Raw genomic sequence first — 16,775 nt, forward strand, 5'->3', positions numbered from 1 at the left:
TTAGTAATACCCGAGAAGTGGCCGTAATTGCTGGAAAACAATTTCCCCTTTGGCGGGCACATGTGGCCTGTGGGTTAACATTCATGTTACAAGCCTTTGGCAACAAAATGTGGCCAAAAATGAAGTGGCTCTATGAAAAAAAAACACAAACAAACACACACACACACACACACACACACACACAAACACAAACACACACTCTGGCTTGAATAAAGTCCAGGATAAGTTGACTGAATGTTTACTGTTACATATTTACCAGACCGTGGTTTTCCCATAACCTAGGTTGGCCAACAATTAAGCACAATGCTAAATCCTTTCCTGTCTGTGTGTGTTTGCGTGAGAACACCTGCTCAGTCTCAAACTACAATAACTATCATTCCGGCCCGGTATGTGTTTAAAAAGTTAGTTGTAAACACACTCAGGCGCTGTCAAAAAATGCAGAGAAAAACAAAAAGGTGTAAAGTGGGCGGTTTATTTGCTGAAGGAACTCAGTTTGGAACAGCAGACGAAGGAAGAACAAAGTCCTGCATTGAGCCATATTGTTTGTTTACATCTCTGTGCTAACATCTTGTGCTCCAAGTCCTCCTGTTCCCTCATTACAACCATTGTTGGTGCTATTCTCTGAGCTAACATACCATTTCAATTTTACTTTGTTATGATCTTGATTCTTCATGCACCCCTCACTGGTGTGGAATGCAAAAAAAACAAGTTTGACTTTCTAAGTAAAGAGCATCTCTTAATCTGAGTGTACAATCTACATACATACATATAAGGGATGACACTGTATGTACAGGGTCTTCAAAGTGCGCAAGCCACTATCCTCTCCTTGTAGACTTATAACATTCATTCCTCTCCTGCCAGACACCAAGATTGTGGCCAGTGCTGAACACAAATACACACATACCTCTCTCCTGAGCCATAGGTGAGCGGGTGATTGGCGGGTGGGCTCCGTCCGGTCCATTCCCAGAGTTCTGTGGGGCCATGGTGGAAACTGCAGAACAACAAGACATGAAAATTCAGACATCCACTTGATAATGCACAAACCTGTAATAACAAAAGCTGTAGCTAAACATAATTAAAAGGAAACTGATGCCACAATAAAACACTGAAGGAACGCTTTTGTCTTTCTCTTTACATTTCTTTCAATGGCACAGAAGTTTCATTGACACAGAAGTCACCTGTGTCAAAAAAGTTTTCTGCCAAAACAATTTCAATGTTATACTGCAGGTTTTATTTTGATCGAGGCTGCCCTGGATTTGGTTTTCGAGCTTTAAGCGATGGGGTGTTAGAGGGTGGGTTTGATGCCAAATGTAGCCTTTACAGACACACAGAGAGCTCAGCACAATCACTATACATGAAGTTGTTTGCGAGTCACTATTAGCTAAATGACAAATGCACTTCCAGAGGACATATCAAGCCATTGGACCCTGTGCCACTTCCTTGTGTAAGCATTAAAACCTGAGCGATCCCCTATAGAAAACCAGAGCCATTTGAGGTTCATTGATTAGGTGGTTGTGCAGGTCTTTGGGCTGCGCCTGTTCCATTGAAATCCAATAGTGAGTTGAGAGTCTGATTAGGACAATGGCAGACAGAGACTATGGTGGATTGATTTGGCCTAGAGGAAGGAGAGAGATGGCAAATTAACCTTTTATCTTTGGATTCAGGCCTGAGACAATGAGGAGAGGGAAGGACAAGAAGGGAAAAGTGGTTTGTTTTTTTTCAAACTGTGCTGTGGATGAGGTGACGCTCAGTTCAGTTCATGTTCAGTGATGATTGTCATTTTTACAATTACATTATATGATCTGACTTTAGATGTGCCAAAAGTCATCGAGTGCTGTATTAGCAGAACTTTGGTGCTACAGTTGTTAAAACTCACAGTGAATGCGGATCCATTTTCACAAATGAAACACTTCACATTATTCAATCACACGGTAGAAAGTGTGCTGTTTCAAGGAGTGTGTGTGTGCGTGTGTATATGTGTGTGTGTGTGTGTGTGTGTGATGTGTCTGTCCACAGTAGCAGTAATACATGACTGGAGGTGGCACACTCTCCACATAAACAAACCCAATTAAGTCAACATAATTGCTTTGCATAAAACTGCATAAACAACATTTCCATACACCCGGCCGCCTACACACACTCACTCACACAGACAGACACACACACACACACACACACGTAAAAGTAATTGGACAAACAAGTGTAAATAAACACACTCAGACACACAAATAAACACGCGTAAGAGCACAAAGGCACATAGGATATGTGCTGAAATATTCACGCACACATGCAGACCCCCTGCCTCACACATGAATAGATCCAGCGGCGCTGCTTCAAAGAGGGAATATTCGATTAGTTACTCTGTCACCATGTGGCGGGAGGAGAGGGGAAACGTCAGTGTGCAAATGTTAAAGAAACTATAAACATGTGCTTCTGTGCCACAGAAGGACTCCTTAACTGAAGTAAAAGTAGCAATGCTAAAAGTAAAAATGCTTATTATGATATATATGTATTATAATTGGATCAGTAGTAATAATGCATTATCATCATGGAGTTTAAAGACTGTGTACAGGCAATTCTGAGATTACTTTGAAAACACATTAAATATGTTAGAAAATTGTTGCTGAAAACATGTGAAAAGACTTTTCAGTCCAGGATTTTGTGGGCGGTCCTAAAGGGTGGCTCGATGACACACTGAGGCCACCCTGAGCATACCCCTGCACCCTTAGCAGAGAGACAGAGATGATTTAATCTAGTTCAGTGTTTCAAAGTTAGTCATGTCAATTCCTGAACTTAACTCTCGACGTTTCAGTCACTTCAAAATTGCTGCACGACTGGTCCCACGAGTGGGCGTGGCTTCAGCACATCAGTGGACACGCCCCCACAGTCCTGGAGCCGAGAATTAATTTTTACCTGATTTTGACACCTAATTTCATAAACTTTTCATTATTTTTAATCACTCAGATTTGGCTGGGTGGTTAATAACACTTTCTTCCTTGGTCTGACAAACTCAGAACACAAATTTATTCTTGCTTTACACAGACTTTAACGTGTGCAATGCACCATGTTTTAGAAGCTGATTGTATGTTTTATGTAAATCTAAATCTGCAAACTGCAGCTGTCAAAAAAAGTATTAAGTACAATATTTCTCTCTGTAGTGCTGTATAAGTATTAAGTAGCTAGTAAAAATGGAAATAATCATATACAAGTACCTTAAATTATAACTACTGTATGTACAGTACTTTAATAAATGTACTTACACCACAGACTGACCACACACTGTGGGGGTGTGTGTGTGTATGAAGCTGTGTGTAGGAAAATGCTTCATCCACTCTCGCGGGCGTGCTTGTTTCTGCATCAGTGTGTATATGAACACTTCATTGTACTGTTTATGTAGAGAATGTGTTTATGTGCCTGACTGAAGCAGCCTAAAGTCTTTTGTGCAGGGTCATGGCTACTTGTTGCCAGAGGAACAGATTTAGCTGAAGCACGGGATTAGATGGGTGGATGGGTAGTTAGGATGAAGCACGCTAGCAGGAGTTTACTGAACCCTTAAACTACGGAAGTCGACCCCACCTAAAGGCTAGCGTTTGTGTGTATGTGTGTGTGCAGGGATGCATGCCAGGCACCGGCTATGCTGTCAGACTCTGTTTGTTTGGATGCCAGAGTGGTGGTGGCTCGTACTTTATATATGTGTGTGTGTAGGTGTGTGTGTGCCTACGGAAGTACAAATAGGGGAACAGTACCCTCCATGCTCCACTACTCTCTCTACATACCCATATAAATTGTCACCAGAGATAAAATTAATCCAAAGACCTGTGTGTGTGCGTGCGCGTGTGTGTGTGTGTGAGAGAGAGAGAATCAAAAAGAAGAAGTTGCAGAGATCCTTGTTGAGAAAGAGGACGTTGAGAAACAGATGAGAGAGGATTGGTCATATAGTTAAGTCTGACAGGGCCTCACCCCTCCTTCTCTCCGTCTCTGCAATGAACAAGTGAAACTCGGAGCACTTCGTAATTATTTCACTACCAATTACTGTCCAAACAAAGCCTCTTCTCACATTTTCTCACTTCCTCCTTTGCTTTCCTCTCTCCTCTCCTCTCCTCTCCTCTCCTCTCCTCTCTTCACTATCATTTTTAACAAGGTGCCATTAAATAATTACGTCCAAATAAAACAAACAGGCTCCACAGTGAGTCCTGGCACGTTTAATCCGTACCATTAATAATTCAAACGCTGAATCTTTGACGTGCAGTTCTTCTCCACGTGCTGCTGAGAGAATATAGGGGGTGGGGGCTAAATGTCAGCAGGAGCTAACTGTATATCTTTCCCTGTCCACAGAAAAAAAAAAGGCTGTTTGGTAGCCATGAATGAAAATGTAAAACAAATAAATGGGAAAGAAATGCTTCCACCGTGCAGGGCATCTTCTTCTGACTGGTGTCACTGAGTGTGTGAGATTTATTGTTTGTGTTGATCCATTTGTAAGCTTGTTTGGCTGTAACTATGTACAATATGTAACTTTCTGTGTACACATGTACCACTATATGTGCATCTTTTTGTACAAAGAATATCTAAAATAGTTTACTACGCCTTCTCAGGCTTTATGTTTTCCAGTGATCACATTTTTTTGTGACTTTATCTACCTTTCTGCCAGTTTTTGCGCTTATTAGTCTTAAATGTTTTTTTTTTTTTTTTACGTGTACGTGCTTGAATATGTCTTTGTTTCAGTGTTTAGTTCTCTTTGTATGACTTACTTACAAGTGTTAGTGTTCCCATAAGTGCTCTGTAACACAATTAACACATGGCAATAGTATGGCATGGTAATAGCTTGCTGTCCCTCAGCCAACGTCTTTATCCACTGTGTTCAATTAACACCTCCTCAAGCACCCAGCTGAGCACACGCACACACACGCACACACACACACACACGCACACATAAACATACACAAATATGCACAGATTAAAATGAGTGCATAAATAAAAGCGATCATAATGAATTTTCATTCAGATTTACTTTCTGACAGGATGTTTTCATTCTGAAAGAATCATATTCAGTACCTGTGTGATCATTGATTTTTGGTGTCAGGTCTCATTCATTCAAACACGACTCATTCATGACAGAGCGCACCTGTGCAAATGTTTATCCTTAACACTGACCTGTCAGACACCACGAAGCTTTATAGATGAATGGGTCAGATGTTTTGATCGTGTTGATGTTGGGTTTTTACAAAGAAGGGACCTGCTGCATAAAGACCAGGAGCAAACAGGAAAACGTCTCGAATGAAGATCCTCTTTTGGAATCCCGCCGAAGAGTCAAATAACTGTAATTTCCTCTTTGTAAAAAGCCATTTAGCGAGCACATCCATTTCCTTCTCTTTCCTCATGATACAAGGCAGCAGGGCCAAAAGTAATGGGAGTTCATTGCGTTTTTGGAGATAATGCTCCTCGCTAAAAACCCAATACACATTTTAAATTTCTCTTCCGCAAGCACTGTCGAGGCAACCCTGAGTCTCCTTTTGAAGAGAGGGAGCGCGGTCTTTGAAGCTTTTTTTCATCAGGGTTTCAAACGCAAATGCTGAGGAAGTTCAAAGCTGAGGGAGAGTACTTGTGGCCATATTTCTGTTTTGTTTCAGGGGCCCCGGTAATATTATGCTTAGAAGCTACTCTTGTGTGTGTTTGTGCCTGTGTGTATGTGTGCCACGCCAATGAAGAAAAGTCAACCTGAGAGTCAATGAAAAGACTTTTTATTAATTGCAGATGAAAGGAAGGTGCAGACATGAGTGTACATGCTTCCGAGGCGGATATATGTATACACCAAAATGCAGTGATGCCTCTGCTTGCCTTTATGCACACACACACATTCACTCTTACACACATACACACACGCCCTAACTGTTTCTCAGAAATACAGACCCCCCCCTCCTGGATCAGTGGGGGCCATTTTTGCTAAAGTGAGGTAACGGCGCTGAGCACTAATAGACCAGTGTAGAATACAGAGAAAGGGCTGCTTCAGCACCATCTCTTAATACAACCCTTAGGCTGTAAATGCACACACACCTGCACCACCCAACAAACACACACACACACACACACACCAAGGTAATATCCCCTACTTGCCATGTCTTTAGGGGAAAGAGGCAGATAAACAGCGGGCTCCAATAATGGTGGTTTAGATCTCAATGGGTGCGAGTCAATGCCTCTCCAAGCCGGGGGCTAATGCCAGTTAACTCTCCCTGTAGGGGACGAGCGCAGGCCTGCAGTGGCTCGCAAAACAAGCGCTCTCCCAAGATCCTCATTACTTCCAATGCTGAGTAGCAACTGTAAGTAAAGCAAAACTGCAGCTTAAGCTAAAAAACAGCGAGCGGGATGTGGGGGAGAGAGAGAGAGAGAGAGAGAGCGATGGAGTGAGAGAAAGCAAAGAAAATAGGTGTTGGGGAGGGAAAATAATTGCGCACTGTTAGGGTTCGGTTAGGGTTTTCCAGTCGGACGGAGTTAGAATGGGATTTCTCTAAACGGCTAACGCAGCAAGCCTGTACCATTTTTTTTTTTTTTTTTTTTTTGCCTGTTTTGGCCGACGGTGTGCTTTGTGAATATAATGTCTGCGGGGAGGGCGTTTTGCTGTTTCACTTCGAAACACGAGCAGCCATCACGAGGAGGAGAGACAGAGGCATTTGGGAGTGGGGGGGGATAGACGGGTAGATGGGAGTGGAGGGTTGGGGAGGGTTTGATGTGTGGATGGGGATGGAGATGGAAAAAAAAATAAAAAATAAGGAGGAGAGAAAGCGGAGAAAGAGAGCTGGAGGAGAGACGCGGAGAAATGAGAAGGGAGGAACAGAAGCAGAGATGTGGATGGAAAAATTCAGCCTTGCTCCTCGGTGGGAGGCCTGTACCGCAGCAACGCTCTGAGCTAAGAAGGCAGCAGAGACAAACAGAGGGATGGGTGAGGGAAAGGGTGGGGACGAGGGAACGTGAAACACAAGAGGGAACATAAGAGAAAGCAAGCACGATAAAAATAATGAGAGAAAGAGAGAGGGACAGGGACAGCCAGAGGCAGTGTTCCCACCATGCAGCCTCTCAGGGAGTGGTGTGACTAGAAAACTCGCCCGGCTCCACACTGCAAAACACACTCGCAGACCCCTCCCTCCCCCCCTCCGCACTGCCTTCTTGTAATGACTTGCACCACTAACAGAGGAAAAATATAAGTTTTGGCTGAACATCCCTGCGGTGTCTTTTTCTGGTCCGATATTTTGCAGTTTTTTGTCTTTCGTCCGGGAAGTCGTTTACCGACATTGTGTTTTTTTTTTTCCTTTTCTAAATGGCCACTTTTATGCATGCAGTACAGATCAGAGGTCATCCCCTGGCTCCTTCCAGGCATCTTTGTTTGACTTTTGACCTCATGTGTGGAAAATGCACTATTGCAAAACTGTTTTTTTTTTCTATCTGTGGTTCTCATTATCATAATTAGAGATAGAAATATGTTTTCTGAAATGTTAAACTGAAAGCAAACCACAGGCTACGCTGGGGGACCATGTAAAGGACAAGAGCGGAAATAAAACCGGTTAGAGGAGATTCACTGGGACGGACCCTTAAGCTAACTAACTGGACAGACCTGGCCTTCTCACCCTCTCTATCTCCCACCCTCTATCTATCCTTCCCCTCTCTCCCACCTCCACTCGCCCTGACCTCTCTGTCCATTCCAGGCCCTGGAAGCACTTGAAGCGAAGCGCAGATACACAGCTTAAACTCTCCTGAGCGCTTGCCCGCAAGCTCCAATCACATCTTTAAAAGAAAATAAAAAAAAGTTGGAGGGGTGAGGAGAAATGTAAGAGGGAGGAGAGTGGAGAGGCAGAGAAGGGGGGACGGAGGGGGAAGGGAGGCAGGCACTGTTAACTGGACCTTGGAGGAGAAGAGGGAGAAAAACAGAAGAGGGAGAGATGAACGTTTGTGATTTTCTGCAGCAGCCAGTATGAGCTGGGCCATGGAGGAGTGTGGATGTGCTCTGTGTCAATTAGTAGCTGCACAATGTGGGATAGTATTGCAGTTTGACCCTCAAAGCGAGGCAGACACACAGACGCAAGTGTGTAAACACAGGCACACACAGAGAGATGAAAATACCACCAAACACAGACCAGATCTGAAAACGGGGCATAAATACAGACAATCTAGTATACTTTGTCTTGTTACGGCTTTCTAGTCTCAAACAAATGGACACGTTGTCATGGTGACGGGGGCACGGGGTACTACTACTTAGTTTCTAAGTGATTAAAACGGTCATATTTTCAACAAAACAGAGCTTTATGGACATAATACAACCATTTTAGTGATAACAGTTTAGTTAGCTATGAACTGTGTAGCGATCTCTATGAAGTATAACATATACTGGTGATGGATGATGAGAACCGATAAATAAGGAGAGAAATAACTGCAACTGCTTCTATACAGGGTATGCTGGGCCAAGGCCTGCATAGATACAAGATCCCAACCCAATTGAACATCTATAGGCGATTATGGAGCCTGCTTCCTGGAGTACTATATTCAGATCAAAAAAAGAGTCAGATGAGCAGCATATTTTGTTGGCACTGAAATTTCTTTTTACCCCGCACAGCAGCAGACATGCACATTTCTCCGCCTTATCAGCTCCATCCTATTAGCAATACTGATCCGAGCCGGTGACAACTGGAGTTTCTGTGCTCTGTTTATGCTCCGTTTGATTTAGTATGTATTAGGTTCAGTCTGGTAATGGATATGTCTCCTACTCATTTTTTTGGGGACAGCCATACTAAGGCTGACAGGAAGTGACGCCATACTGACAGGTTGTCAAGCTGGCGACAACTTGTCAAACCAGTCCATGTACACACTCCAAACACTGCGTTATCTACATGTAGAAATATCCAGAGTTTTAAAAAGCAGCACACAAAACACACACACACACACATACACATCTGCTGCAACTGGGATGACACTGACTTAGGAACTAAAGGCTGAACTTTTTCAGGACCTTCTGTCCAACAGCTCACAGTCACAGTGATGGAAGCTCCAACGCTGGCAGTCCCATTCAGCCCACATCCATCCGGATGAGAGACGAATGTCTGCTTCCTTCGTCCCCGATGTCTCATGGAAGGAGAAAAATATTCTGAGGACGCTCTGAATTGCTTTAGAGACACTGGGAGGAAGGACGTGTGTGAGAGTCTCTTTTGGGTGTGTGTGTGTGTGTGTGTGTGTGTGTGCGCATATGAGGTGGAGGAAGAGGAGGGGGAGGTTGGCGGTTGAGCAATGTGATTTCTGCTCGACTGTCACAAATCTAGCGCAACAGGAAAATCAATTTGGCCCTGTGTGTGCCTTTTTGGCTCCGGGAGAGAATCCAAATAGCAAGGCGAGGCCTGGATAATGTTACAGTGTATTGGATTTGCTTCATGGAGAGATGGAAAGAGAGAGTGAGAGAAAGAAAGAGAGAGGGAGAGAGAGAGAGAGAGAAGTGGGGTGGGGGGTAGAGGAGAAGTGAGGAGACGAAGGAATCACAGGCGTGCCGTGGAGCTACGACAAGATAGATTTGTGCAAGTGTATGGGTGTATGATAGGCTGGCAATCTGTCAGTCTCTCTCTCTCTCTCTCTCACACACACACACACACACACACACACACACACACACACACACACACACACATGCAGACAACACTGTCACTCACCGAAGCAAGCAAGCATACATAGATGATTTATATGTGCGACCATATATGTTTCACATAAAACCATGAGATAACTGTTCATAGGTGTGTGTGCCCGTGTGCTGTTATGTATGCTTTCCCTGCCTTCTGTGTTATTTTGTGGTGTGTGTGTGTGTGTGTGTTTGACAGCCAGGTGAAAGGATGACATGATGAAATTGCTCTCCTCTGACCGCTGTCAAGGGTAACGTGTGTCCCATGAGTGCTCAGCCGTGTGACATGTCGCATCACTCCACCGAGGGAGGCTGACCGGTGACAGACTAACACACACACACACACACACACACACACACACACACACACACACACACACACACACACACACAATTACTGGTTCTACAAAGCTTGGGATAAAATTCCTTTACTTATAGTATCTTCTACATACCCCTTTTCTTTCTCTCTTAACCACCCTTTGTAGAACTGAACAAGGTAGACATGAAAAAAACGTGAAAACATTTGCATACATACACCCTGAAACACACACTTTGACACCACAAATACATGTTTGTGTTTGAAGGGTGAATCCACACTATCACACAGCTACGCATTTTCTTCATATTTTCTGTGGATGAAACTCACAACGTGACATCCTATGGTGACATCTAGACCACAGCTATAATGAAGTTTAACAGGAGGGAGAAAAAAACCACCTGAAACATCAATGTAAACAACAGATTTTGATGTCAGCCAAGGAGCAGAATCAATTATAGAAGAGCCTGAAATTCCAATTTCTCCACTGACAGTAGCCTTAATGAACCAGAATGCAAAGCAGCCACAAGATATGTTGTGTTTTGACTTTTTTTTGACTGCTTCTCAAAGTGCTGCAGATAAAAACACTACTTTTTCCACACTAATTAATTAGCTTATTAATGTTTGTCTTATTTACTTTATTTAAAAGGACACAACTGGTTTGAATAATGAATAAAGTTGTTTTTTTAATCCGCAGAAGTAACAGAAGAGATGAACCTCAGAAAACAACACACACACACACACATTTAATATAAAGTGTTGTTCGCCAGTGCACTTGCTCCCTCCTCTCCTCACTGACTTGTATCAAACTAAAACGACAACATTAACCAAAGTGTCCTAACTTGTGATGAAGTGTTAGAAAGCGGAGCGTTAGTAATCAGATGTGTGCTAACCACATTAGTTCTCCTGTGCCTCTCTTAGGCTGGCTGCTCCTTGATCTAATTCAAACTGATTGTAGTACAGCCGCTAAAACATGCCAGATGTTACTCACTGCTCCACGCTTTATCACCATTTATTTGGCACGGGGAATATTTTAAAATATTTTCTTATTAATCACGTCCCAGCGATCGGTTTCGCTTCTCGTCTTTGCTGCCTCATTCCGGATTCTCGTCATGATTCTTGGCACAAGCGCCTGGAAAACCACTGTCCCAGTTTTTCATTAGCGTCAATCACTCTGGTAAGAAGGTGCAGGGAGGGGAGTGGAGGAGGAGGAGGAGGAGGAGTTGGCATCAGGATCTCACTCAAGACATCCTGCCCCGCCTCGTCAGAGTGACTGACAGGTCTGAGACATGCCGATGCTCTGGTCAGCCACGCAGTCGGTGCAGCAAGGTGGCAGAATGACGGGGAGGGCCAGGCGGGAACAGGTTGCATGCACATACACACACACACACACACACATACGTACACATTCACACACCTGTCTGAGACAAATCAAATCCACACTTGTTTATAATGCTTGGTGTTTATCTAAATGGTTATGCGCTCTGCTCTGGCCTCAGGAGACAGACAGACACCGTGCATTGTCTGATAATCCTGTTTGTGTCTTGTTTGGCCTGCCATATCTTAGATAAGGCTACAAATCAGATGGGAGGTCCTCCACTGCGAGTCAGTCTCAATTCATTAACACTGAGAGTGGAGAGGAAATATTGTCTGGACATAAATGTTGGAAATACTTGTGCCATCCACAGGTAGTGGGGGGAATATTAAACTTTCACTGCAATGTAGGGACGTGTTTCTACAACACAGTGATCAAAGACTTAACAAATCCCTCCTATGCAAGGACAAAAACTGTGTGAAGGAAATGAATGAGACATATTCCATGAAGTGCTCTGCACTAAGCTGTAATATTCTTCTGCGGTCTGAATTAGGATTTCAAATGGACCAGAGATATCAAAGTCTAGACATGCTGGATTGATATTATTTGGTCTTCTGCTGCAGTGTGCACTCAGCTTCATCCTCTGTCCAAACTGGCAGAATGAAAATTGATCTGGGTAGATTATACTGTGAGTTGAAAATGAGAAAAGACGAGCTGCTATTAAACCAGGATGTGGCCACCTTCATGCAACAGTTTAGAAATAAACGCAGGATCCTTCCTGTAAGAGTGTTTTTCTCCTGGTCTGATTTATTTACTTTTTTATAGCTAGGTGTGATGTAAAAGCTTTTTCTTTCTCTTACAATGCAAAACACACTACGTTTAAATGTTGTTATTTGTGGAAACATATATAGCTATTCTGCAAGAGGGTCGGTTTTCTACATGACCTTTTTAAAATCCTCTTTAAATGCACATATTTAAAAATAAATGAAATCAGGCGTAGGTCTTTAAATATCAAAATAAATAGAAAGGTCAGCCAGAAATGTGGGTGTGATAACTGTGGTATGCTTACAGCGACAACAAGTATACTAATGGCACGGCTTTAAAGATGCTGCGAGTATCATTTTTCAAAGAGCACACCAGAACTGAAGCATGAGGGACTTGAAAGTGAAACCTCTTGTCACGCCCCAATCAGTGATGTCACAGCAGCTATTTTTCATCATCTGTCAAGTGCAGTACACTTCATTTGACATCACTGACTGGGGTATGGTTTGTGATTGTTTCTCATTGGTTTTCAAACAGCAGCCTCTTGTTTGGTGGCACAAAGCAATTTCCCTTTAAGCTGTAAAGCAATTTTGCAAATTTCCCAGGGAATCTAACATGATGATGTAAAATGCAGCGTAGTGCCTGGTTCCAACGGCAATTTTGTCAGTGATAGTCTTGTTTGTTTGTGGTGATTATACTAATAAAGTCATCATGCTAGAAGTTGTTACTTTCATCAAAACAAAATCAGATTATAAAGATGCATGCACACATATGTTTTGTGGCTGGCAGCCTTACCCGCTGCGGAGGTATTGGCAGGAGGTCCACTAGCGGGGGAGATGGGTCCAGAGCCTGATCGCGACTGCTGGGACTGAGTGGAGCCTGCGGGCGAGCCCACAGGGGAGGGAGAGGGCCCGCTCCTCTGGCTGGGGAGGTGGGGGGAGGCGTGAGGAGAGAACGGGGACTGTCCCTGGTTACTGCCACCCGCCTGCTCTCCTTGGCTACTGCTGCTGCTGCTGCTGGATGAGCCGCCGGCGCTGACAGCTGAGCCCAGACCAGCCTCTGTCCCAGTGGGAAGGTCATCAATTGAGCCGGACAGATCCTGGAACAGAAGAAAGGGCTTACAGTTAGTATTTATGAAGCTCAACCAAGCATTTGATGAGAAGTGACAGGCAGCAGGAGGCAATTTTAAACATGAGCACGAGCAAATACAACATTACATCTATTTCAGGATACATGAAACATTGTATGTATATTGTAAGGCTGAAGGCCTATATAAAAGTCTCTTAGAAAACTAAATAAAAATTGAAACACACGATTAGAAAGGTTGGAAGTTGTGCATGTGCACAAAAATGGTCTGCCTTTTCTGTGGCCTACTGTAATCACTGGGATAAAGTCCCTGTGGTCACGGTGACAGTGGTTAATATGGCAGAGAAGCAAAAACATTACCCACAGAAGAAGCCACTACTGTACACTGGCTGCCGTGCTGAAAATGAATTGTAATGGGCTTTCATTCAGACCAAGCGTGAGTTCATATTACACTTTTCATTCCCTGTGGTGAACTGAGGACTGTGTGTGTGTGTGTGTGTGTGTGTGTGTGTGTGTGCGCTTAGTAGGTACTCCCCCTCCTGAATTGATTCGAGGGAATCCCCACCAATACTGCTGACAGGATACTGACTGTATAAAAGTGTAGAGCGCGGGAGGAAGTGAAACGACAGACGAAAGATAGAAGAGAGAGCGCGGCAGAGGTAAAAAGAGAAGACCAGATGTGATGTGATGCGGTGTGATGGCTGCCTCCTAACTACGCAGCACACACACAGACTCACTGACTAGCGGCTGTGCCCCAGCTGTAGCTGAATATGGGGGAAGTCACCTGTAAGTGACCCTGGTTTCCTGGCTGGTGCCTGCTCGGAGAGGAACGGGAAGAGTTGCGGCTGTACACCAGCTGATCCTACCTGCTATACCAGGCCTGTTGACCCCCCAGTCTTGTCCCACCTGAGTCCTGTGCAACCATTACTGTCACCGCAGAATGGCATGTGTCTATCTGTCACATACATATTTGTCTATGTGTCACGTGGAGCTTAATATGAGGCCTCAAAATCCAAAAAACCCAAGTGTACACCTACAGGGAATGCTGTCTTGTAGGTACACATGTGTACTCAAGCTATGTTATTACAGTGTCATTCTACTGGTGAACATTAGTAAGATTTTATTCAACAGACACACAATAAATCTGCACTTTAATTAGACTCAACAAAAGTACACATCATTTCTTTACAGAGTTCCTGACTGTAAAAGCTACAGTGAAAATAGCTTCACTAAAATGCCTGACAGAGTTAATTCCTTTGGAAAATAATCAAATTAAAATATAATGAATACTGGCAAAAAGTTAAACATATTAGAACACAAGAATGAACACTATAAATATATGCCAAACCCTGCGCGTCCTGAACTGTGACTAAAAAACTGCCATTTGTTTTGAATTTATGCATCTCTGTCATAGATTCAATTCAGCGTCAACAGTGGCAAACATTTTCTGATTACCCTAGCGCCATGTTATTTCATAGAAAAAGTAAGACAGGCGCCCCCCCCCAACCATCACCCCCATCTCCGTCTATCCATGCATGGCTTAGCCTGTGGAACAGACAACCAAGTCAGTGTGGCAGTTGGTCCGTGGCTGCTTGTTTTGGTTAATGCGATCTCTGCGGTGACACACAAAGCCTTTGTTTTCCATCAGGCTGCTGTGAGTGCCCACCCGCTCTGCCAGCCTGCCAGTCTGTCGCCTGGCATTATCTACCCTCGCTCGACTGAGCACATGGGGCACTCGCTTTCCTCTCGCTCTCTCTTCCTCACCCGTGGTACCACTCCCTGTCTCAGCCAATCAAATCACCCAGTATTCTGACCGGAGTGATGTAATGCGCTGCCTCCACCAATAGCGCCAAATGTGTTATTTGCAACCGACCCGGGTGGATGCCATTTGACATGGCGGGGTTACCCTGAGAGCAGGTGTAACCATGGTGATGGCTTTTCCAAAACACCGAAAGCTAGCCGGATGTACGGCTAGGTTGTTAACCCACAGGCTTATTGTGTGAATGGATGGGAATAATTGCATTTCACCTAATTGGGTGCTGTTGCCAGCTTTTCCAGTGGCAGTTTAGGGGTGGGAAAATGCGTACCAGTAATTCGTTTAGAGGCTGTTAGGCTCATTTGGATTATACACACACTTGAGCACAGCTGTGTGGCCCAAGACCAAAAAAGTAGCAGCACTATATAACATGAAAGAGTGGGAAAACACCCATGGACTATAAAAATGTCAATTGTAAATACCCAATAAACCCATAATTGTAACTTACGGTTGCTGAAACACTGCCGTAAAAAAGTCATTTCACAATGCGCCCGCAGTATAATGCATTTATCAACACATACACCCTTCCTCCACATGTACACTTAATCCTTGTCAAGGGCTATGAGGCATTGTGTTACCTGGCTAACTGTCTCCTAGTCATGTGTAAAGAATCGAAGCCAGTCAGCCAGCTAACCAGCCAGGCAGGCATGCGGTCGGAGGATCCAAACGCCCAACAATCTGGGGCCCCAATCCAAAGTGGCCCAAATCCAATTTGTTTGGCTCGGGGCTGCAAATTGCTCTGTGCATTGAGTCTCCAAATAGCTGTCAACCACTCCCGCTTGGCGTCCTGTATCGCTTAATTCGCTCCTAGAGCATGTAATTGTCATAATAAGAAAAATATTGAGGTGATAATAACCAGTTACTTTGAGATGCCCCCCTCCTGCCTCAAGACACACACACACACACACACACACACTCATACAGTCGCATATACGCACATAATGGGCCGAGACTGCCATCTACACATTTCACACAACATTGGAGAGGCAGTCGCTCGTGACCCTTCACCTCGCTGGTGTTGGTGTCTGCCTGCACTCTCTCGTTTAGCGTGCCTCTGTTTGTGTGTGTGTGTGTGACACAGGCACACAGGCTGCTGGGCTGTCACAGCGAGACATGCTTGAGCACTGATGCGGCCGAGGGGACAGATGAAGCTACACACACACACACACACACCCCAACCCATCCCTCACTCATACTACTGACCTGCTCTCACTCTCCTGCACCCACACCCACATACACACACACACCAGCAGGGTATAAGGCATCAGTGTGGAGCAGGGAGCTGTCACATCCAGCAGACTGTGGGCCTTTTTTTCCTCCCTGACCATGGTGCTGATGTTGTCTCCTCTCACCACACACAGGGAATTCATCAAAGTTGGTATGGTAGAAGGCATCAAGCGTGCGTGTGCACGCGTGTGCGTGTGCAAAAGTGGTTCTCTGTCTAGACAGGGAGGAGCCAATGGATGCAGCTTCCTGTGGGCTACAGGAAAGAAGAGCGACTCTCTCTCACACACACACACACACAAACACACTCTCACATTGAGGATCTATTTTTCTGTCTGTCTCTGTCTGCCCCAGTCAGAGGGATAGTATGGCTGAGGGCTCTGCACCAGATGGCTAGCCAGCTAACTAGAGCCTGAAACTCAAACATAGCAACCGAGCACTGTGAGCCACTCAAAAACAACCTCCCTTATGGCTTTAAACTCCACAGCATCAAAAAAACAAAAACAAAAAACTTTCTATTCTAAACTTTATAACTTGACAGAAACGATACACAGAGTTTCTTGACTGACAAAAAGGGAAATAAGGTTTGCTCCTTTATATAGTGACATTA

At 44.3% G+C, this 16,775-nt stretch overlaps 1 protein-coding gene across 1 annotated transcript in view; it reads right to left on the reverse strand.

Moving 5' to 3' along the window:
• Positions 1-16,775, reverse strand: part of LOC104924657 (AT-rich interactive domain-containing protein 1B) — a 168,763-nt gene that overhangs the window by 39,836 nt on the left and 112,152 nt on the right. Inside the window, 2 exon segments of the mRNA XM_027274594.1 lie at positions 905-991; positions 12,835-13,138. Coding sequence (XP_027130395.1) covers positions 905-991; positions 12,835-13,138 — 391 coding nt within the window.

The sequence above is a fragment of the Larimichthys crocea genome, chromosome XXIV (genome assembly GCF_000972845.2).
Source record: "Larimichthys crocea isolate SSNF chromosome XXIV, L_crocea_2.0, whole genome shotgun sequence".
NCBI classification, from domain to species: Eukaryota; Metazoa; Chordata; class Actinopteri; family Sciaenidae; genus Larimichthys; species Larimichthys crocea.